The sequence below is a fragment of the Biomphalaria glabrata genome, chromosome 4 (assembly GCF_947242115.1).
Source record: "Biomphalaria glabrata chromosome 4, xgBioGlab47.1, whole genome shotgun sequence".
Taxonomy (NCBI): domain Eukaryota; kingdom Metazoa; phylum Mollusca; class Gastropoda; family Planorbidae; genus Biomphalaria; species Biomphalaria glabrata.
In genome coordinates, this window is record NC_074714.1 from 21,481,352 (window position 1) to 21,507,420 (window position 26,069).

A 26,069-nucleotide genomic window follows, 5' to 3' on the forward strand; every position below is an offset into this window, starting at 1 on the left:
AAAATGTAAAATCTATGTAAGTTATATATTATATTACTATTAGTTAAACACACCAAAAGACTGGAAGATCAATCCCTAAAAAAATATTTTGCACTGGTTGACCGGCAGCCTAGCCTACGCCGCTATTTTGCATGGCTGGCATTAGGCCACTGCAACCTATGCGACCGCAGTGGGCCCCGCACTTTCATAGGACCCGCGCTAATTCTAGGGTGTATAAATTATTAAATTAAACCATTTTATAACTTATAACAGATTTCCCGCCGCCTCCTGTCAATTTACCAGGTGCTCCTGGAAATCTCCTGTTATTGCAAAATATACAAAAGTCCTGGAAATCTCCGGAAATTATTAAAATCTTTAGAAAACCCATACAAATCTCCTGAAATATATAGACAAAAATTGTCATTTTGGGGTGTCATTCAATATGGTAAACAATTCTCAAAGATAGATTGAAACATTTGGTAATTCTTGCTATTGAGCGTGATCTATGTAGGAAACATAATTCTTATGACATACTATATGACTTCACTACACGCAAAGCTCGTGTAGTAATTCTGTGCGTAGTAAAGAAAGAATAAAATGCAAAGACCAATATATTTTCTAATACAAACTCTTAATTTTCACTTATTACCCTACCCAAACTGGGCCTCACGAAATCCGGTTCGCATTGGGCCCACAATGGTTAAGTCCGGCCCTGCTATTTAGTGATGGGTGAATACAGAGTAGATTACTTTTTCTCTATTCCATGACTTCTTGGTCACAATGGTTAAGTCCGGCCCTGCTATTTATTGTCGGGTGAATACTACTTGTTCTCTCCCCTCCCCCTTTTTTTTCACCTCTAAAATTATGTGGGGTAACTCTAGTCTGTCCGACTTGCAGAAATAAAAGAGTGATCTTTTCATTACTTGGTGTCCAAACTCTTGAACCATGAAGAGAATCATATATATTATATAACCAAACTGGGCCCTGCGAAATACGCTTTGCATTGGGCCCCTCAATGGTTAGGTCCGGCCCTGCTATTTAGTGATGGGTGAATACAGAGTAAATTACTTGTTCTCTTTCAATAACTTCTTGGTCACAATGGTTAAGTCTGGCCCTGCTATTTAGTGACTGTGAATACTACTTGTTCTCCCCCCCCCCCCCCCATTTTTTTTCGCCTCTAAAATTACGTGGTGTAACTGTAATCCGTCCAACTTGCAGAAATAAAAGAGTGATCTTTCCTTTACTAGGTGTCCAAACTCCTGAGCCAATGAGAGAATTATATATATAAATTATTTATATCATTGGAAACTTTGAACATTTTAATAACTTTGATAACTACGTGTAATTATTGTTTATATATGTTCTTCTTCTTCTTCTAGCCAACTTTATTGCTGCTGAGCTATCAGCTCTTTTGCAGACTGTGCCAAGGAAGAAAGGTGTGCTGGTTTTTAAATATGTAAGATAATGAAATGAAATATATTTCGCACTATAAATATGGCTGTATATACTTATATAAGTTCGTAACCTATATATGTTTTAGACACGATATCTTTACTAATTCAAAGCATACAAAGGCCGCTACTAATGTAACTGTCACAGATTTACACTATGTCAATAGATAAGTGGGTCTGTGTGTGCGTAGAGGTATATATTGTGTCTGCCTGCTGGCATGTGTGAGTGTGTGTGCATAAAATTAACTGAGTTCCCCCGTGTCCCCTGGATCCAGAAAACAGACACTTGAGGCACAAGTGGACCTAACTGGGCCAGGGTGTCCCAGGCTGATAACGTTACACGTTGACCTTCTGTTGAAGGTAGATATCAGCTGGGATGACGAGGCGTGGTGTAACAGTATCATACACAGCACGCCTGTTCACTGTCATACCGGATGGGGGGGGGGGCATGTAAACACCTTTATTAAGCTTGTCACTTAAAAGGAGAAACATGGTCCTCTCTTCATGCCAGATCAGGCTAGGTCAAACTGTTCACAATGAATTAATCGTTTTCTCCATTTGCCTTAGCGACATGCTCTATTATAAAATAGCTTTTATCGGTCAGCTTTTAATCACGACATATCAATAAACACACTAGGAAAAGACTTTCTCCGATCAAGGATAAGATTCACATAATCGATAAACGATCAATATGCAACCTTCGATGTGCGCATCCCTCAGCTTTCATTAAAAAAAACTCAGCAAGGCCAATAACTCCAATGCCTTTTCTCGACAATTTAGCAGTAAATATAGACTTAACCCTTGCAGTTGGAATAACTATTCAGAGAGGCTAAATGACGGCAACTCCTTATTGAAGCAATTCATATTTGGGGCGATATAATTAACATGTATACACGGAGCACATAGCATACGTTGGAAATGTTGAAACTTGCTGCTAACGTCACAGCTCTATGCTTTCCTTACGTGTCCAATAGTCATGATCACAATGTCCACACATTTCCGAAGACAATCTCTTCATACCGACTAACTACATATCGGGATATAAACTAGACTTGGTGACGAAACAAAGTATAACTCTATGAATTTCACCTGAACATAATGTCGAGTACAACATCCCTAGATATAATAACATTTATATGCTACAGGGGGGGGAGGCAGAGGTGGAATGGTGGCGGCGGTGCAGACACCAAACACCAGGTTACAACGACCCTAACTGCGGGCCTAGCGAAACTGCTACATTTTTTTTTTTCAAACAATTAGTTCTTTAATAGTCAGAGCCAATGGTGCAAAGAGAACTAAGAACTACTTAGAGCACTGCGTTAAGTTGGGAAAGACGAATGTTCAAACAGCAGTATGAGAACTTTCTTGAAGTCTTCGTTACAGCAAACCAGTAACTAACGTTTTCAAGAGCATAACAATCAAACGTTTTCAAACAAAACCCAGTCAGTTGAAAAAACAAAAACAAAATACAAACTATTCCAAACGTGGCCCAGTGGGTTCAAAAGATAGTATAATACTATCAACCATTCCCGGCTGTAACTCAGTTGTTTTCTTTTCTATCTTAGAAAGCTAAGGAAGTTTAACATTGATAAAACAATCATTAAATTTTTTTATACAGCAACCATCAGCAGTCTAACTTTGCCATCACCTGCTGGTATGGTAATACTTTCCAAAACACTCACGATTCTTAAAGATAACCTTCACCCATTAAACTACTATTACTTAAGATCTGAACGAAGTGGTCGTCTCCTTTCCATTAGAACTAAAACAGAAAGATTTTAAAATTCCTTCATCCCACTGTCGGTCAGAGTGTTACAAGATCATCTGTCATCATCGAGAAGAACATAGAAGTCTAATAAAGCGCTGATTGTGAGTGTGTATGTGTTTCGTGTGTGAATGTTGTTCGTATCTGCATCAATAATGTTATTGTTACAGTAGTTACGCTGAGGTTGTCAATTGTTGACAAACTGAATTTTGATTCGATTGAATCAATAAAAATTATCTTATCTTAATGATTGAAGTCTTAGAAAGACAGTAGTGGTCTTTGGTTCACTGTGGTGAATGCGACTTAATTTTTGTGACAGGATTGACCCGTATGGGCCACCTATGAGTTTATTTGTTTTATAATTAACTCCCTTCGCCATATTGCTTTTAATGGAATTATATTAGTCTCAGGCTGTGATTACTTATACAAGTCCAATATGCTTAGCTGCCCGGCTAACATGTTTGTAGTTCGTCCATCGCAAGTGCGTTGTATCCTGATTGCCACTTTTACTCATTGTCAATGGGGGGAGGTATGGTGGTAGGGAAGGGAAGTTACGCGTGCGTCACACCTTGTATTTAGATTACCACTTGAACAAGGCAGACTGTCAATGGAGAGTGGTCATCGGAGTGAACCAAGCAATTCAATCCAAGCGATTCCCTCCCGCCGAACTCCCAAAGACAAACACCTCAACATCACGTGTCTTTCAATTCTATCGCTATAACCTTTTCAAAAGTCCTAGTAGTGACATAAAGAACTTAATGTTTTATGTGAGCGACGACAAAAGAAAATAGACTGGTGATATGGTGTGTTGGGAAGCTACTTACACTACACAAAATAGACTGGTGATATGGTGTGTTGGGAAGCTACTTACACTACACAAAATAGACTGGCGATATGGTGTGATAGGAAGCTACTTACACTACACAAAATAGACTGGTGATATGGTGTGTTGGGAAGCTACTTACACTACACAAAATAGACTGGTGATATGCTGTGTTGGGAAGCTACTTACACTACACAAAATAGACTGGTGATATAGTGTGATGGGAAGCTACTTACACTACACAAAATAGACTGGTGATATGGTGTGTTGGGAAGCTACTTACACTACACAAAATAGACTGGTGATATGGTGTGATAGGAAGCTACTTACACTACACATAATAGACTGGTGATATGGTGTGTTGGGAAGCTACTTACACTACACAAAATAGACTGGTGATATGCTGTGTTGGGAAGCTACTTACACTACACAAAATAGACTGGTGATATAGTGTGATGGGAAGCTACTTACACTACACAAAATAGACTGGTGATATGGTGTGTTGGGAAGCTACTTACACTACACAAAATAGACTGGTGATATAGTGTGATGGGAAGCTACTTACACTACACAAAATAGACTGGTGATATGGTGTGATGGGAAGCTACTTACACTACACAAAATAGACTGGTGATATGGTGTGATGGGAAGCTACTTACACTACACAAAATAGACTGGTCTACTTTTGTGACAAATATGGCTGTATATTTATCGAGACACAATCTCTGGTAATGAAAACGCACATTTGAACGAGTTTTCATGTCCAAAAAATCTGCTTCATCTTAATATCGCGATGTTTCGTTTTCAGGGTTGGACATGTACGTTTTATTCGTAGTGTTTGCGAAGAGTTTCTGGTTAACAACGTGTGGTTGTAAAGTGCCTGACTTCCGTAACAAAGAGTGTCGGGTTCGAATCCTGAGGGAACAGATTTGAAATTCGTTTTTTTTTAAGACACCTTGTGCCCACCTGATGTTTGTGTAAGAAAGAAAGCTTGAAGAAATGTGAGCACCGTGCCGCAGATACTCTACAATCAGAGATGACCCGCCACAACGTTACTGAATGTTTTATTTGAATTATGAAAGTGAAATAATCACTTAGCCCCAAAATGTACAAATAATTCGAAAGTCATAAAGACGTTATTTTATTTCCTTGAGTGTCTAAATTGACTTGTTGAACTTCTTGTAGCTTTAGTCATAGAACTGAAGGACAGCATCTAGACAACATGCTCAACTTCCACTTTGTCTTCACTCTGGTCATTCTTAATTCTACAATCTTGGAACTTGATTTAACATGTTTTATATTGTTATTCATGTGTTTGGTGTATCCCTGAGTGCAGCATGCTCCAGCTCAATAAAGCTCCTGCCTAAATGTTAAGGGTTGGCGAAAATAAACATTTCCAAATGATCAAAGAGATCATCGGTTGAGTTGACTTAGACTACTTCATCTAGGTTCTTGCTTGATAACAACAATATCACAAAACTTCTGCAAGCTTGCATTTACACAACCATCAAGCAATTATTTAGGATTCGAAATCCGTTTTGTCAGACATGCAGTTGTCTCGAGATTTTTTTTTTCCTTTTTTTTTTTTAATTTCTGGCAGCGGATGGCTTTGAAAGAGTTAGCTAGATTTGATTTTATTTAGCTCATCAGCACATTTTAGGCCACGTCGTGCCCTACTTTTTAATGTATTCTTTTCTCTACTCGGTAAATACAGGCGGGATAGAAAGCAATACAGACGGACATGCGAAGACGACGAAAAGACAACTTAAGTAGACCCTGCGCTTACAACGGTTTGGTCTGCAATAGATGTGGCAAAATATGCAAATCGCAACTGGGCTTACGTGGTAATCTAAAATACGGCATTTTCCCTTAATGTGCAGAATCGAAGACTATGCCTTATAATTATTTGTTATTTTGTGATTTCTGTTGAGTTTCATTACTTTCACGTAACAGTTGTAGAGGAGACACCTTGACAAACACACACACACAATAATACAAATATTCACCAATGCGTTAAAAAAATATTTTTAAACAATTTGATGGTCAATAAGAGTTAGTTGACAAAAGTCAAAAAAGTAACTTTTAAGCCCAAGGTATAAGTAGTAAGAAAAAAAGGCCAATGGACCAAAGATCTCAAAAAATGAGTGGAATGACAAAGCACTTTTCGATAAATAACTTATCTTTTTTAGTACACTATTTACAAATACAAAAAGTGTAACTCAAACAGAACTTTCTCATGTGACTTTTGTCTTCACATAATCGAAATTTCGTATTTTTCTATCTCTCTTAGCCGTTGACTATCTGTATTAAATTGCTTGGAGCATGTTTGAAAGAAGGTTGATTAGAAGTTGTCTGTTATTTCATCAGTAACATCCACATAAGAGCAGGTAATGATCTGTGCGAGGACTAATGGAAGTAATACATAATCAGGGCCTGTGCAATACGAGGTAGGAGACAATCGAGGCGTCCAGATTGATTGATTGTACAGAGAATCATGTTTATATTTTGTAAAGCTATAAGGTTTGTTTGTTTTGTTTTAAACGATGACCTAAAAATAGATTTCTCACACATCGAACCCACTCAACATTTCCTAGCAAAAAAAAAACAAAAAACAATGTTACATATGACTATGACTCAATTGGCACGTTGCAAGAAACTAACGAAAGTGACCGCGCCCGGCCTCCCCTCTCTCTCTTCTAACGGCTTTGTACAATCATTAAAGAGTGACCGCCGTGTGTCCTTGCACCCAGACACTAATGCACTTAGAGAGTGGATGACATTAAATCACGAGGTGGTAACAACAACAATGAAAGAACCGGGAATGTTTGAAGAGAATTGTTCGCAGCGAAGTTTTCACCACTCCAGGCGACACACACTGTACAGTGAGTCTATGAACAGCAGGGATTTCGTCTTACAACGATTAGATTTGACCGAACTAGTTATAAATAATGTTGAACAAATTGACCTACTCCTCTTCGACAGACTAAATCAGTGATGTGGGTCAAACAACATCCGTTTCTATATTTATTCAAGTGTTTATGCGTTAGGAAATAATCATTAACAGATGTAATGTTCAATACAGTGGGGCCTCGTTATCAATAGTATGGCTTAAAACAGTGATGCCCAACCTAATTCGACCTGCGGGCCATTTTAATTTCTGACACTCGTGTCGCGGGCCATATGAACGAAAATGTACACACACATACACAAAAAAACGAAATGAAATTTACCTGAATTTGAAACTATTAGATAAGAAAACTGTGGAGCAGTTTAAGGAATTGGATATCTGAAGTGATTTTTTTTCACGCGTCAGAAAATGGCTTAATTTCTGTACTTAAAAAAAGAACAACATTGTAGCTAGCTTTGACGTCGACTCATTTTCTTGTCGCTTTTTGGTAAATATTTCCATCAATCCTCCAATCTCTAGGCGTAGTTTAACAATCTTTTTATTCGCGGCTCAAACCAAGAATGACGCCATATTTGTTTCATAATGACGTTTATATGTTGTTCTTTTTGGAAACAGCCACACTTTTTTAAAGATCACATAAGTTGGCTAATTATCATGATCCACAAAAAAAAAGTTCAGATCCGTTCTCTTTTTCTGGTAGATTCTCATTTCATAAACACACTAATGTTAAATGTCATGGTACCAATCAATTAAAGAAAAATTAAGGGACCTAACGTAGGTAAAGATACATAAGTCAGCTTTTTTTTCGATGGGGTTGTCTACACTTTGTGCCGACATTTCGGCGGGCCGGATGGAACCACGTCGCGGGGCGTATTTTGGGCATCACTGGCTTAAAACAATTCCTGACAGGGCAGACTATCTCCAGAAAAGTCAATTTCTTTTGAATGCAAATGTGACTGAAGAATTAGGTCGATCATGAAGAACGAATTGAGCTGCTATAGAAGGACCCCCTAGGTATCATAAAAAATCGCACCACAAATGAAATTCGCAACAGGATCGTAATGGCCATTGGGTCCCACGATGACCTGTTGACCACCGCCCAAGCAAAACAAAAACGAAAACTAATACTGTAGGGTCAGATCACGAGGGGAACTGATCAAAACTTTCCTGCGGGGAACAAGACAACATCTAAGAATAGACGGGCCTGTCACTGAAACAGATTCTAGTCAAGGCAAACGACAGCGAGAAGAGGAGAATGATGGTCGACAGATCATATGTGGTGCCCAAACGGTCCAACAGACTAAGGGATGTGTGGTGGTGGAGGCACATGCAGTAGTGTAACACTCTGATGAGGTCGGTACGAAGGGTATGTGTGTTATACAGGTTACATAGTACGTCACTAAAGCATATACTTATCTACTAAGCTATAAGACAGTGGTCTTCAACGGGGGCGATATCGCCCCCTAGGGGGCGTTTTCAAGATTTTGGGGGGCGCTGAGAGCCAAAGGGGCGGTAGGGGGGCGCTGGGCACAAAATGGGGCGGTAAGGGGGCGCTGGGCATAAAGGCGGAAAGAAGAAACTAAAGGTGCTCTGAAACAGAACAAATTAAAAAATTCTTCAACATTAAAGCTGGGAAACTAAATATAGACAAATTATAGTAAACTTGCTTCTAATTTAAGAACAGAAACAGCGTTAGAAAATGAGTTCGGGAATCCCATTTTCTATTTTTAAATTCTTACGTCTTTTACTGTGATCGGAGAGTATTTATTGTCCTTGAATCTTGCGCGTATAAACGTTTAAGATTTGATCAACAAACTAGGTAATACGCCTTTTAGATTATATCTAGATATGTTAATATATTGATATTAAAATATTAATTGCAAAAAACATTAAAGGTAACATTTCAAAGAATATTTTAACTTTTTAAAAACAAAAAACATTGATAAAATGTTGTTACAAAAACTCACTGGTATGTCATGTAATATCTCCTTGAGATTTGGGGAATTGCCACTAGAACAAAAGTAAGTTCAAATTTGATGGCATTTTCAGATGATAATAAACGACAATTATTAAACATCTATTACTGACGTTCAAATTGAGTTGCATGAAAAAATAGATTTACAAAACTATGTCTTCAGTAAAAAGAATACAAAAATAGGAGACACACATTGGCGTAGCTAGGGTGAGGGGGGGGAAGGGGGAAATTGAAAATCCCCCGGGCCCCCATTTAAGGGGGGCCCAAATTAGTGATTTTTTAATTAATTTAATTAAATATTACGCAAAATGCAGCGGCCCCCAAAGATGCCAAGCCCCCTGGACCCCAAATCATGGAAATTCCTAGCTACGCCCCTGGAGGCACAACAGAGATGTGGCTGCATTTAAATGTTTCAGTAAGATTCCAAAACTGTGATCGAAATTGGAATTATGTTTTAGCTTTTCAACATACATTGGTAACCTAGATTTAGTGCGTAACAAAGTTAATGAATAAGCAAAGAAAGAGACTGGATGTACCCACTAGAGAAGACCTTCGCCTTGCTTTGGCTAACTTAAAGCTTGAAATTTCTAATATTGTCAGACTGCATGGGGCACAAGGTTCCCATTAGCTTAGAATTCAGCAATAATAATATTTATATTAAAAAGTAAAACTAAATTTACAATTAAACCTAAAACAGTAGGCCCTAATATTCCAAAATTTTAACGGAGACTATTCTTAGGATTTGAAAAAAAGTCTTTACAATTAATTTTTGTGTGTAATCACTGCAAATTATTTGACATAATTTTTGCATAATGATAATATTGCCTGTTTTTGCCTTTAATCCCGAAGATTACGGCTGAGTCCAGTGTTTCACATAACTACGGAAACCCAACTGCGACCTACATATTTTTCCGAATTTATGCAGACAAAGCCGTTGTATGCTGGCTTTTCGTTGAGTATCAAATGTTTGTCCCGCAGTTTTTTGTAAGAGCTCTCGAACTGTTTCTCTCAGAGGCTATCTGCTGCCAGAGAATGCTGCCAGGTACTTTCCTCTATGCCAGTGAGAGTGAAATGGCGCCTGAATAAATCTTTATAGTGCTCACGGGGGAGGGGTGCACCTCTGTAACTCAGTCCTCCTCAGAGCTCGTCAGTCATAGGCCAAGGAGTTCACAACAATCGCCTTTGGCATGCGGTCGTCTCCCAAGCGGGATAAGTGTTATTGACAACATAAAACTTAATAGATAGATGATATTTTGTTCAAATTTGCCTTCTCACGCTTCTTTATAACTGTTTTTCTTAGAGGGGGGCGCTGGCGAATTTTTGTAAAGAAAAAAATCGAAAAGGGGGCGGTAGGCAAAAAAAGGTTGAAGACCACTGCTATAAGATATCCCTCACCAGATACATTGTCATGACTAGGGGTATTTCCAAATCCAATTTAATTCGTGTGTCTGATAAGAAATGATGTCGTCCTACGTGTAACTGGCTTGAATTCATTCAGAGTAAACTGGTATTTACACTAGACAGGTTTTACGGTGTTGCAAAGGGAAAACAAAAATCTTCGGTAATCAGTGTTACTGACCTTTAAACATGATAGATTTGAAAAAGTACTATGAGCAAGCCATACATTCTAATTAACTTGTGTCTCCTCAACGCACAGCCGACGTGAATGGTAGTAGAGTGCAAAGGAAGTTGTACAGGAAAGCTATTTATTTTCAGCCTCTAAGAAAGGGGAGGGAGAAAAAGGGGGAGAGGAGGGTCAGGTGACAAACTTTTTTTTTTCAAGAAAACAGTTGCACTTTTTTTTAAGCAAAAGTTTTCATCCTGTCGGACATACTGGCACATATAACATGTGCAATGGCCAGGTAACAATAAGCAGCCATTTTCAAGAAAATGAATATTTTCAATTTAGCTATGGACTTATTCTAAACGAATTAAAAGTACATTCTTGTAAAAAATAAATATTTGGGGGAATGTCACAAAATCTCGAAATTCCCTCATAAAAAAAAAAAAAAGTGTTTGGCCTTGTTTGCACAGAGGTCACTGGCAACAAGACGCGTGTAATCTGTGCTAGATAATGACCTGTTATCACCCTATTACGTCAATGGAAATCGCGAAACAGAACTAATGACTAAATCTCTCAGCCAGCAGGTATTTAAACAAACGACACCCAATGTTTGACATAATGATATAGATATAACTTGCTTTTCGTTGGTGGTGCTTTCTATTATTCTTCATTAACATAAATAATGTTCGTCTTCAGATTATATGTTTTACAAATGATCTACATAATTAATATAAAAGCCGTCCAGGTACGAAGATTAGGTAAAACATTAAAAAAAAAAAATACACATGTCTGTGACCATCATAACTGCAATTAATGAAGATGGATGGACGCGACGGCTTCGGCTCTCTTTTCATAAGCCATGCTAGCATTCCTGTCTTTGTTCCAAGAGATTTCACTGAATGGGTTTTTCACTTATCAAGATCTTGGCTTTTAAAAAGAAAGTCTTGGGAGAGAACATCCACTTCAGAAAGTCCATATTTGTTTGTGTTACAAACTGGCCCGCTAATTGTCCTGACTTAAAATAATAAAAATTATGTATTGAAATTAGTCTCAGAAAGTGTGTATTAGAACTTACAGAGAGGCCATGGAGCAGGCGATCTGAGCTGCAAATAGTCAAGTGTTTATAACGACATGGCTTTACATGGTCGCACAAAAGAGGTCGAATTGGGAAACCCGCCAACTATCTAAATGTATACAAAGTTAACGAGAGAAACTAATCCCTACATTAGAACTGACTTTTTATTTTATAGCATTAAAAAATGAATAAATTAGTTTTAAAAAAATCTTTGACTATCCCAAGAAACTGTTCTACAAGTGATTATAAAAACTGCAGTGTAGCCTGTGCAACTGATTGAGAACCTCTTAATGGACTAGACGGCTTAAGATTCCGCGGCCTAAATAAAAATGATGATAACAGTGGCTATAGGTAATAATGGGTCACCTCTATCAGACATTGACATAACAACGGATGACGAGTGATTATGTACTGACTGGAATAAAGGACAAACACACACACATCGACTTTGGGAAATTCTCGGTTGTTTTATTTTTAACAGAAATATGAAAGCCTAATTTTAAAACATTACGGAAGAATTTCAAGGCACAAAGAGTGAGACTGCATCAGCCAATGAAGCAATAACATCAGCATGTAAAATATTTTGGATATTTGGCACATCGGCAAAATTTAGGCCACGTCGTGTCCCTAATCACTCAATGATTCCTTATATTTGAAGTCTCAAAGTTTCATAATTGGCATACAGAGATTATCGCCAGACCAGGAGTAGCATTTAGATAAAGATGGGGAAACTAGAACACAATTAATTCTTCACACAAAGGAAAGACATTCACATTCAACCCTTGGTGTAGACCAGCGCGTCAACTCGCAAAATTTTAAAATGAGTCAACTTTTTCAACGGGATTTTAAAATCAGTGAATACAGATACTGACCAATGGGAAGACATAGCCCTTAGATCACACTAGTTGGAGAGAGACGGTGACCAAGAAAGTTATGGACAGCGAGAAAATATGGGCCTCAGCTCTGGAAGAAAAGCGTGCCATACGAAAAATGACCGGCTCCTCTACCACCAAAACCAAAGTCAGCTTGACCTGCAATATATGTGGACTGGAGTATATATATATATATGCTTGTCAATTGTTTGAAATGAATTCATTTACTTACACGTGCGACCAACACAAATGTATGGCTTGGCCATGACCTCAGTGGTGAGCACAAAAGTTAAGACTCCACCACTTACAAATCATGTCATCGTTAAGTACACACAACGAAATGCATGAGTCATCAAGTGAAAACGTAATCGACCCCATGACAACAGATCACAAGCAGACATTGTACCATATTATCACCATTGTTAGGCTAACTGAAAGTACCCTTAAAATTTTTTTTTGAAACTTCTGTTTATTAGTAATGAGGTTTAAAATGTTCTCCAAGAAATGACAAAAGTTGAAGAGCATGCATCGAGCTGTCTAGTAGCTTTCATCTGACCAGAATGCCATTCCAAAACCTGGAAGAAGGCTATGCGAGCCCCATTACAACAGACAACTACTTAGGACTTGTAACCGCAGCCTGGAAAAGAGTCACTCACTGGAACATTTTTTTCTAGACTATACTCTCGAAAGACCATTGACAGGTTAAGTTAATTTTGTGAGAAGATGGGGTGGAGGGGGGGGAGCATAGATTGTTTTGTGTGTGTGTGTGTGAGAGAGAGAGAGAGAGAGAGAGAGAGAGAGAGAGAGAGAGAGAAAAAAGGGGGGGGGGTGGCAGCAGAGTTTAAACCCAAAACAAGTACTTAAATGTCGTCATTATGTCTGCAGACCTATTAGGGATTATGCGATGCTTCTAATTGATATATTCGGAGAAAACTTCTCACCATCATCATGACTATACTTTTTGAAATGTTAGTGTTTGTTAAGAGAAAACATGTCGAGAGACAAAAAATTACATCTGATGGTAAGAGAAGAGTTCATAACATTTATACAATGGATTCGGCAGTAGCCCTATAGTGTTGTTTTTTCCTGTTCATTTTATTCCAAGTGTGATAAACTCTTGGATGTCGTGACCAGAATCCTAATGTTAAATGTAGGTAACACTTGGTTAGGGGACGTCACAGAAGTCAATTAAAGTGCTTAGTCTGTCAGGTCGTGCTCGGTTTGGAATGCATCAATTGTTCGGGTCATTAACAACACCTGGAAACAAAATTGACTTGGATTCAATGAATGATCAAGTGGGGCCTAGACCGAAATAGTGTAGCAGTGTTGACGGTCGTTGACATGTAGCACTAAACTGCAGGTAGACTACACCGCTGTAGGCGTATTGTAAAACTTGAAATAACTGAAATAAACTTCTTTATGGACGACATTATATATAATTTTTAGTACTTTTAGAGACACATTCAACTAGAGATCAAATGAATTAAATGTAATAGACTTTACTAATGTATAAAATCTTACTACGACAACACATCTGTTCACTCGGGCCTTCTGGAGTCGTCTCCTACCTGAACGGCTGACGACTATCCCGCTTATCTTGCATCATTCACAACCAATCGTTAACTTATTCCCACCGTCACCATAGAACTAACACCCCATAAAAATAGCATGGATATTATTTACCTATATTCCTATAAGATCAGCAGGTGCGGCCAGGATCTAAAACTGTTTCAGCAAAACAGCGAACTAAAAAGACCTCGATGAAAATTAGAACTTCTAAATAGGCTCATTTTGGTTGTTTTTTTAACGACCACTTAAAATAAGATTGGAATTTCACCAAATAATAGTTTCTACCTGTTAAATATATCCTGCCAACACAGAGGTACTTTGGGCAATCATATTTTCAAGTGATAATGTTATATTCAGAAGAAAACTATAGCTTTAAAATATTTTAAAATCTCTTAAACATGGCTAATGACAACTGCACATCTTATGGCTCTCCAACTGTTCAAATATTTTAGTAAGCTGGTGAAGGAATAATAATTTTATGTAGACTGTGTAAGTCGACTAGATATACATGTAGACTTTGTCTGCATGCAGACTTAGAGAAGCCGTCTAGATGTACACACTTGAGTTAACCCCCCCCCCTCCATTTGTCAATGATGAAAAAAACATGTTTGAAAGTGAAAGTTCTGGGGTGGGTCATAGATTAAGGAGTTTGACAATTCCTTACATGACCTTACTTACAGCCTCATAGCCACTTACAAGCTTTGTGTATTTAATCGATCCTCCCTCTCTAAGTTGGAAGCCACTTGAAGGTAAGACACATAGACTTACTTATTATAGTTATAGATCTTATATATTATAGATACTAGAAAGTAAATGGAGTTGTCGCTTTTTTTTTTGCGGGGGGGGGGGAGGGGGAATCCAGCTAAAACAAACTATTAAGGCTGTATTCATCCACATCGTCTGTTATACGATTTTCAGTATGAGCGGCTGGAAAAAAAAAGGGAAAAAATGGGGGGGGGGGGGAGAAACTACCTCGAGCAACAAAAAAATCAGAGAGTTGGCTTGACTCCTCCCTAATAAACTAGTACCGATGTAAGCAGTGACAACAGACAAGGAATGATTGGTTGGATTTATTTTGTTCCCCCACAAGCTCAATGAGGTCAAAAGATGAATGTATCCAGATTTGCCTGACCAGCAAAATACAATCTCTAAGAAACGGGATTAGTGTCTTCCTCTAGGACTCGAAATGTTAGAAAACTAACAATGCGATTGACACAAAACTTCATGCTTTCCAAATACAAATGCCGTGACGAGCTTCGAACTAGACAAAGGAAAAGCTGGGAAATGGGAATTCTAACGGTTACAGTAAAATAGATAGAATAGCTACAGACCTACAGTACTGACAGACAAGTGGAAAGTCCCAGATCTAAATACAGGACTAACTGAGGATTAGGGTTGGTATTAAAATATCTGCTTGATAAGCTTGTAGGTCACAGGGACAGGATCTTAAACTGCCCTACAAAACTTTAGTTATTAATGAGAAACTTTACAATAACAACCCACACTTATATCAGGGTTAGAAAACAAAATTAGAATGATAGAAAACTTAAAACAATAAAGAAAAAAGAAAGTAAATAAATAAACAATATAGAAAAAAAAAGTGTATTCATGGAAAAACTTATGATAGTCTTGCATTAGTAGTGGAATAGTTCTAGATCTATACATTTTTTTTTTAGTCACAACACCCATCTTATAAAATAAAAGTTGGTCACCACCCTAATGAGGTGTTTAAAAAAAAAATTCAACATTTGGGTACAGAAGTCTTTGCTTACCCCATGGAACCACACACAAGAGTAAAAAGTTAAACAATAAAAATGTAGTGGTGAATCCAAAGAAATTCTATTCTACTAGTTGGTAACGCCTTCACTGTCTTGAGTGGAGTATTGACTGTTGTAGCGAAGGAAACAACTACTTCCAGCTACAACTGAACACAGGTGAAAGGCCAACAATGACATGAGACAATCAAGATGTTGATGATCAAAAACATTAAATCTGGTACTGAAGGGAATCTGTCTATGTCGTCAAAGTCACTAACTACATAGCTAAGTCCAAATACTTAGAAATAAAAGGACTTACTATTTCTGAAAGTTGATCATAAGCAAATCCATAGATAATTATTGGTGTGGCATTTTCTGCACATTTTTTAACAACCTCCTCAAAAGTGTTCTCTTCATGTGAAGGTGACACAATCACCTGAGTGCCATATCTTAATAATGAATTGTTTTGAGTTACTTCCAACACAGCTAAGCCATTAGCTATATCTGATTTATTATTCTCTGGAATCTCCAGGTCTGCTCTGGGTATGGTATTCCAAGGTCCATTGTAAGATTCTAAGTTCTCCACCAGGTCAAAATCATCTGGCAGAGTCAAACTGACTGTATTGGTATCACCATGGAATATCCTTACCATGCGTAGATTAATGTCACTGTCTTCCTCTAGCGGCGGAAAGACAGTTTTATTAAAGAGTTCGTTGACAATACGAGATTTCAAATATGGTGTCTGACCAAATACTATAATTGTAGGGGGATGTTCAACTATAGATGTTATTTCCAATTCTTCCTCTTTGAGAAGTTCAGCATTAATAATTTGAGCTGGAATAATAATAATTATAACGTTAATTATCATGAGCTTAAGAAATAAAAGAAAAGATCCTTTCCATTATATAAAAAAAAGATCCTTTATTTTACAAGACATAATATTTTAACTTAGGAGCATTTTCTGCTTCTTCATTCACAGCGGGTCGAAGCAGGACGTTTTGGCGCCGCCGTTTTGGCGCCGCCGTTTTGGCGCGAAGGTCGTTTTGGCGCCAGCCGTTTTGGCGACGGGACGTTTTGGTGCGATATACATTATGTACGTTTATTGTATTATTTCTTTTAAAAGAATTATTCATATCTATGTTTTGCATGAGTGTTTGTGTTAAGACATATTTTTCACGTATTTAATGTAAATGTGTGTTTGTGTTTCACATCATTTTATTTAATAAACATTTTGGCTTGTGTATGTGTGTTTATTAAGAGGCACACTTTTATTTTCAAAAAAGTTTATTAAGATATTACTTTAAAATTTAAAAAAAAAATAAAAAAAAATGAAACGATGATAGACTAAAAATTGATGCAATTATTTGTTTACATTAACATTGGTTTATTTAATGACTTTGGTATGTAGACTTTGGGCCGCTCTCGGAATTAAAGATTAAGGATTATAAATTCGCACCTAGGGATGTCAAGTGGAGTGCTAGAAACAGATTATCGTCTTACGCGTGAGAGAGGGGAGGGGTGGAGGAAAGAGTATATACAAGGAGTGAAATGTGAGCAGAAGAGAGGGGGCGGGATAGGTGTCACATGTAATGACCATTCCCAAGGAGATGATCGCCAGACGCATGACGCCAACGACCAGTGCTCGGTGCTGGTCTTGTCTTCATTTGTTTAACTCTACCTGCGTCAATGCGAGATGTGTCACCCAAATCACCCCTACCCAATTTCTCAAAATATATCTTTTCAAAGTATCTTAGTGTCGTGAATTTGTTTCTATCTATTGTCGCCCAGAGTGTTTGTTTATATTGGTGGATTCACGTTAGAGTTTGTACTGACCACATTCCGAGTCTTGATCTTTACTATGTGTGGAGTTATTGTCGTCATTCAGCGTAATAGAGCGTTAGATGTTTTGTTATATTACAGTGTGAGACTTAGCTAATTCGTATATTACACTAATGTCAAATAAAAAACTAAATCTTTTGGAAAGAAATCCAAAAATGTCATCCAGTGCGATTAGCAGAACTCACATATAGCATGTCATAACCATTCAGGAATCTGACTTACTATAGGCCTATATTCATGAAATAAGCAAAACCTTTATAATTAAAAAAAAACAACAATTCGCTGAACGGTGTTAGAATTCATACTATACATACAATATTATGGTAGAGTGAAATAAACATTATTATAAAAGTTACGTGCTTATTAAATTATCGTCAAATGATATCTCGCGCCAAAACGTCCCGTCGCCAAAACGGCTCGCGCCAAAACGTCCCGTCGCCAAAACGGCGGGGTCAAAACGGCGGCGCCAAAACGTCACGTACCGACAGCGGGTATATAGAAATGATGGGGCTTCACTGACAGTAAAGTTTTACAAATTCTCACTGCACAGAACCAAAACTCTGTCCAATTAGTTTCAATAATGATTAAAGCTCAGAAACTAAAGCAAACCTAACATTTTTAAACTCAAGACTTGTTCTACTTCAATTAAGTGTTTTGACCACTGGGTCAATTTAAAATTTAACTATTGAAATTGGAAATTTAAAATTTACAACTTAATTGTAGAAAGTTGAAATATTACTAATCTTGACCAATTAAATAAGTAAAAAAAAAAACTCAATGTTAACAACGTAAAAAAAAAATTAAATGTAAATTGTGAAACAAAATATAATATTTAGATAATATAAAATAAAAGGTTTAAACTTCTACTTGGTTAAAATACTATATTATATGTTATCATGTAAAATCTTGTCCTTCCTACTTCAACTAGCAGGTCTATATAAACTGAAAATGATTCTAAACGTGAATATCAACTGCACAAAAAGACAGATGAGAAAAAGAGTTTCAATTATGTCTACTCAGTCTAGATATAGTTGAACTATTATAGTATAAAACCTTATCAGTTATAGTAATGAATCTGTTGATGGTCTATTTTGTTGATGAGTATATATATGTTACTGGTGCATGCGAGTCCATATGACACAACAACAGAATGAATCAAGAATATACTTAATAACGCAGGCTGATAACTTCAACAATTTAATAAACAATAAAAAGGGCACAGTCCTCTGTCGTCGCTAGCCTAGCGTCGTCCTCTTAGGCGTCTTGTCCGTTATTCTTCTTGTTCATTATCCTACTCTGTTCTTACTCGTCACATTACTTAGGAAAAACCCGATTCACATCAACTTCTACGCATCTTGTGTCATTACATATTTCCTCCCCCCTTTATCAAAAAAAAATTTTGTCAATTTTTTTTTTTTCAGTCTAAAACACTATCCCTACTGTCATGTCTGTACAATATACATGGCCAAAATTTTGGGGAAAGACAAAACAAACATATATCTTGATCTTGATGGACATCATCATGTTTCCCATCTTCATCAGTTCCTGGTAAAATTGTCCATGTTCCTATGTCACAAAGTTCACACTGTAGTTGAATGTTGACACCAAGAAAACAATATGTACAGTTCCAATACAGTTATTGGTAAGAAAATATCCGGTATACAGTGTTCTAATCATCACTCATGTCATTGACGATGAAATAGTATAGTACAGTGTAATAGTTTCACCAACTAATAGTACTAAGTCCATCAAGACATGTATACAGTCCCCATACGACGATGCCTTTGCTGACTCCATAGGCATAAAACAGAGTTTTTCAGAGTAAATACTGTTATTGGCTATATGTACGTTGATGGTTGCCTCACATCACACCAAACCTTACCTGTCAGACAAAATGTAATATTTGTGTCAAAACAGCTTTCCAAATTATTCTACTTAACTTTTTTGTTGGGTACCAATAAGTATATTTTCTCTCCACTTACCATTTCCAAACTGACCTAGCCTTTTACTAATGGATGATAATGATTATATAAAAAAATAATGACTGTAGATGATCATACTTACTTTAATTTACACCTTTGACTTCAATTATTGAAATTTTATAATTATCTCCCTTGATTTAATAAAATTCCCAATTTATATTTTACTGAGTTATCTTCCTTTAAAGGAAATAAAATATATATAGTCCATATATAAACAACTTATTCATACCCATTGACTAGAACATATACATATATATACATGCATAAACAAATCAAAATGAATAATCATTATTTACAACAGTTTATCTCACTGTAACTCTTGACAACATGTCAGCTACAATATTAATTTCTCCCCTAATAGCCTCCAATTGAAAATTATATTCTTGTAAAATTAGAAACCACCTGTATAATCTACCATTTTTAATACTTTTTTCTTGCATAAACTTTAGAGGCCTGTGATCAGATAACAATATGAATTTGTTTCCCAGTAAATAGCTTTCCAACTTAGTTACAACCCAAACAACAGCTAAAGCCTCCTTCTCTATGACACTGTATCTCTTCTCAGTATCAGATAATTTCCTACTTACATAAATTATTGGGTGTAATTTATCATACTGTTGCATCAAACAACCTCCTATAGCACTACCAGAAGCATCAGTAGTGACATAGAATATTTTAGAAACCTCCGGTAATCTCAATATTAAATTTGTAGAAAAAATATGCTTAACTTTCTCTATAGCTTCTACACACTTTCTATTACAAGTCACTTTTCTAGGCTGTCCTTTCTTTAATAACTGGTTTAATGGATCAACTATCTCTGCTAAATTTGGTATGTATTTTCTATAATAGTTTATCATCCCTAGTATTGATTTAATCTGTTTTTGTGTTGTTGGTATTTCTATTTCTAATATCTTCTTTACATTATCTTCAATGGGACTGATAGTATTATTTTTAACTCTATGTCCTAAAAATGTGATTTCTTCTAAGCCTATCTCTACCTTTTCTGCTTGAACTGTTAGACCATTTTGTTTAATTAACTCAAAAATCTCCCTAATTCCTTTTAAATGTTCTTTCCAATCCTCATGAAAAATGCATATATCATCTAAGTAACAGATTACATTTTTTCTATGACCTATAACCGACATCATCATCCTATTAAAGGTAGCTGGAGCATTTATAAGCCCAAAGCTCATAAAGTTCCATTGGAATATTCCATAAGGAGTGATAAATGCAGTATAAGGTTTAGCTCTATTGGTTAAAGGAATTTGCCAATATCCTTTTGTCAGATCCAATTTTGTAAATACTTTAGCATTGGACAATTTGTGTAATATGTCATCAATGTTAGGCATAGGGTAAGGATCAAATTCAGTTATCTTATTTAACTGTCTATAATCTATGCATAACCTTATATCCCCATTCTTTTTCTTTGCTATAACTATTGGTGAAGCATAAGCTGAATTGGATGGTTCTATTATTCCTAGTTTTAATAAGTTGTCTATTTCATCTTTAACTTTTCCCTGTAAGTGTAATGGAATCCTATAAGGCTTCATGAAAATAGGTTTGTCACTAGTTAACTTTATGTCATGCTTTATGATATTTGTTTTTCCTGGCAAACTGGAAAAAATTTCTTTAAAATCATTGATTACATTTATTATGTCTTTTGTTTTTTCTGGAGATAAATTTTCTAAATTCAGTTTTTCCCATGTTTGATTATCTTTAGTTTCTAGTATAGGAATATTTTTAATATCATTTTCATTAGTTTCCTCATTGATTAAAACAATTAAACATTCATCTACTTGATTTTCATTTTCCACAGTTTCTGTATCTAACTTTTGAGTTTGATTTTCATTGTTTACTTCTGTATCCAAATTTTGAAATTGATTTTCATTTCTCTCATTGTATAACTTCAAATTATTTATATGATATGTTTTTATTTTTCCATTCATATTAATCTTATAGTTTACTTCACTTGTTTTATTTGTAACAACAAATGGACCCTTCCACTGTTTTCCTAATTTGTTTTTTAAGTCAATTACCAAAAGTAATACCTTGTCTCCTACCTCCAATGTTCTTAATTTTCTTTTTTCATTTAAGTTCTCATGTACTGTTTCTTTATATTTCATGTTATTCTCAAAAGCTTCCGCCCATATTTGTTTTAAATCTAAAGCTGTTTCATTGTCATTTTCCTTTTCTATTTTATTTAAGATCAAACTTTCTTTAAAAATTTGTATTTCATCCCTAGGTTTCCTTCCATGTACTAACTCATATGGTGAAAATTGAGTTGCCTCATGAATATTATTTCTAATAGAAAATAGAACAAAATTAATATATTGATCCCAGTTTTTCTGATTATTTTCTACAATTTTAGCTAAGGATCTTTTTATAACACCGTTAAGGCGTTCACAAAGCCCGTTGGCTTCCGGGTGGAATGGCGATGATTTAATGTGTTCTATACCATATTTTAATATCCATCTTTTAAATAACTCAGATGTAAACATAGAAGCATTGTCTGATAGTAATGTTTTTGGTATCCCATGTCTGACTATGAACTTTTGATCTAAAGCATTAATAATATTTTCTGTGTCTATATTGGATAATACCACTGCTTCAGGATATCTACTGAACATGTCTACTATTGTCAATATGTACTTATTATTATGTTCTGTTTTAGTTAAAGGTCCTATGATGTCTATTGCTATTTTTTGAAATGGTTTATTTGGTTCATCCATTGACTGTAATGGAGCTTTACCTAATTTACCCTTAAGTCCCCTTCTTTGACACATATCACATGATCTTATGTATTTTGATATGGTTCCTTTCATTTTAGGCCAAAATACTTGAGTTGCTAAATTTCTAAAACATTTCTTTATACCTCTATGTCCACTTAAATTACTGTCATGTGACAAAATCATGACATCCTTCCAATACTTTTGTGGTAAGACTAATTGTTTTATTTCTCTATCATTTATTTTTGTTTTCCTAAATAGTATTCCTTCTTCTATGACATATTTCTCCATTGGGTTATTATTTCTCCTGTCACTAATTCTGTCATATGTTTTCCCAATGATGTTATCTTGTTTTTGTTCTTGAGCCAATTTGTTTATTCCTTTCAATTCTTCTGTTTTCATTTCTTCAGTTCCATCTTTCTGTTTTTCTGCTTGCGTTTCGTCTTGTTTTTGACCTTGTATTTCAACTTCTTTCTCTTTATCTTCTTCACCATTAACTATTTCATCATTCATATCAATAAGTTCCTGAGTTTCTTGTTTTGGCTTGTTCTTAGATCTGGTTATTACCATATTACTAATGTAATTTTCTGTTTCAGTATTCCTATTCTGCTGTAACCTTTCATATTTCTTTTCCCATGCTTCAATTTCCTGTCTTGAACATTCCTTCAAACCGGTTAAGTTTCCAATTAACATATCATGTCTCATGTTAGGCATGGCTACTCCCTCACAATGGCCAGTGTAAAAAGGTGTCTCAATAAACACTTTAAATACTTTAAATTCCTTTATACTGCCATCTGCCAACTCCACTTTCCTTGTATATCCCCTATAATATTGCGCCTCAATGAGATCAGCCCGAACCACGAGTGTGTTACAGCCACTATCTCGGATTGCCTTTATTGGAACATTGTTAATAAAAGCTGGGTAGAAAGCAAAATTGTTTTTATTTTCCCTAACAAAAAACACTCTGTCAGAATCTCTATTTTTATATTCCCTGCTTTTACTCCTATTGTATGTGTTATTATTGTAATTGTTGTTGTAATTGCTGTACCTATTCCTACTGTCTGCTCTGTAATTATTTCTACTATCTGTCCTATTGTAATTATGTGTACTACTTGATCTATTATAATTATTCCTACTGTTTGACCTGTTTTGTGTTCCCCTGCATCTCATAGCCATATGTCCTTTTTTCCCACATCTATAACATGTAACATCCCTGTTGTTTGACCTATCTCTACTATTGCTATATCTAAAATGTTGGCTATCCCTACTTCTATTTCTACTTCTTTCATTGTTTTCCTGTGTATATCCCACTAGATCAATATTCTTTTTATCTTTACATGAAAAAAGGTTGTTGGGATAGGCATTTTTATATGTTCTTATTATCTCAGTAACATCATCCAAAACTTTGGGATTCCTTTCTTTGATAAATGATTGTAATTGAGGGTCACACTTGGCTACAAAATTATCAAGTAATATAAAATTTTTTAATCCCTCAAAGGTACTGTCAATCTTCTCAAATCCCAGCCATTTATTAAAATAGTCTTTTTCCAAATTTATAGTGGTTTGTGGTTCTATCTGATTGGAAGGTGTGTTTTCAAAATATTTTTTTCTGAATGTGCTGGCATTGTGTCCATATGCATTCAGCAATTCCTTTTTTAAAATTTGGTAGCTATTTTGTACAGTATGATTATGGTTTTGACAAATTGTAAGAGCTTGCCCTTGTACAAAGTCTAACAAAATTTGAGACCACTCTTCCTCCCTTATATTGCAATTAACCATTTTAATTTCATATCTCTTTAGGTAGTCTGAAATACAATCTCTAGCCTCCTGAAAGGGTTGTAGTTTTTTCCTCAACCAATGGTTGTTATCACTTGAAATATTAGTGTTGTTTGTGTGATTATTACTATTATTGGTTTCAATGTGATTGTCTGGGGCATTGGTAGTATTAGTATTAGATCTATCATTAGTATTATTGCTATTAACTTTTTGTTTATTTTGTTCAGCTTCAATTCTCAATTTCTCAAGATCATATTGTAATTTCCTATCTGCTTCTTCTTTTATTAATTGTGCTTCCCTATCTTTTTCTTTCTCCCTTATCTGATCAATTCTATCTCTCTCTATTGTCACCATTTGCTGCACATAGCTAGTTAGGTCCTTTCCTTTAAGTTCTAGCTGTTTAGCCTCAGCAATAATTTGCTGGCGAAAAGTCTCCATATAATCAAAGTTTGGAGCTGTTGCCATTATGCTTATTTTATTTTAAACAATGTCTCAATATAGTTTTGATATGGCCTCCCTATTGGCCTAAATTTAGTCACAATTTAGTTTTCACAAAAACTCACTTTCAAATACTTCTTGTAATATATATATATTTATATATTTAAATACCTTTGCTCAGTGTTATATCAACAAATATTACCTCAGTGGACTTACTCACAACCACAATACTTGAATACAACTCAAAATTTTATATCACCTTAATTCAGTGGACTTACTTTAGACCACATAAACAAATATCATATTATATACTTTTATCAATACCTCAATACTTAATTCAATGGACTTACTTCTTGCCAATAAATACCCCTAGGACTATTCTAGTCACTAGTCTAGATTCAATACAACTTCAATACAACTTCAAATAGATAAATCAATATTATACATCCAACAGTAAATCACAATCCAGTGATACTGACAAAAAATTTTATTCTGACCAATTAGACTGTGTTTAAACACATCTATAAAATAATGTCAACCGATTAATCGGGACAAAAGATCTATATATAAATAATTACTCCTTAGACTCAGTTGTCTTCAGGATAAAATAGATCTAAGGCTCTCATAGGTATAACAATTTAGTTAATACCTGGAAACAATCTAGAATTTATAATCTAGATTAAACGTGGCTTACCTTATCTACTTAAGATAAAATTACTAATATATAATAAGAATAGTGTAAAATAAACGTAATAAGACACAAAAAAATAAATCTATTCTAATGAGATGAGACTTTTTAGAGGAAGTATACACTGAAAGAGACAAATAAAGATAACTTCACTTGACTTCTAAAAAAAAATAAAATGTACGTGGATACGAACAAAACAAGACAATCTAAACAATCATTGAGACTTTATTAAATGGAGCAGGTCCACTTTCTAATGTGTCCTATAATGACGCCCTTATCAGGCAACCTGCTCTTAACAAAGATCTACTGTCCCTAATAGACTTAATTTAATAATAATGGAGAGAAAAAATAAACTTATCTTTAGTTAGATCCCCTTTGTTCAGTCCACGGAGCTACAACGGTCAGTTCCACACAAGTTCCCCACTGTCTTTGTCTTAGGCAAGGCAAGGTGTGCTCCCACAATGGCTACTCGACAGGCAGTACTGAGTTAGGCCAATCTCTCCTGTTGCTGCCACAGTATGGTACGGTTCTCAGATAAAGTCCTCTGGTAGGGTTCCAAGGTTCCGGTTCCACTTGATGATCTGTTGGTGCTGGCTTCTCAGGAACATAAGTCAATACTGAGACAAGCTGGTGGTGCTGTCTCAAGAGAGGTAAAAAAAAATGACAAAGTCCAACTCTCTCTTTTGATGAATATAAATGAGTCAACTTTACAAGTTGATTAGATGGTCACGCAGTGTGGTAGTAGGGTATACCATCACTCGTGTGTAGATTAGATTGTAAGCTCAGCAACACTGCAACAGTCAATTAATAGCTTGAAAAACAAACCTGACAAGGTGACTCGATCCAACGGTCAGCTTGTAGATACTAGATATGTAGACTCAG

The 26,069-nt window shown here is 35.8% G+C and overlaps 1 protein-coding gene across 1 annotated transcript in view; it reads right to left on the minus strand.

The window, feature by feature from the left end:
- Positions 1 to 26,069, minus strand: part of LOC106078141 (dual serine/threonine and tyrosine protein kinase-like) — a 47,088-nt gene that overhangs the window by 17,485 nt on the left and 3,534 nt on the right. The window contains exon 2 of the mRNA XM_056028235.1: positions 16,058 to 16,572. Within this exon, the coding sequence (XP_055884210.1) occupies positions 16,058 to 16,572 (515 nt within the window). The remainder of the gene's footprint in view (positions 1 to 16,057; positions 16,573 to 26,069) is intronic.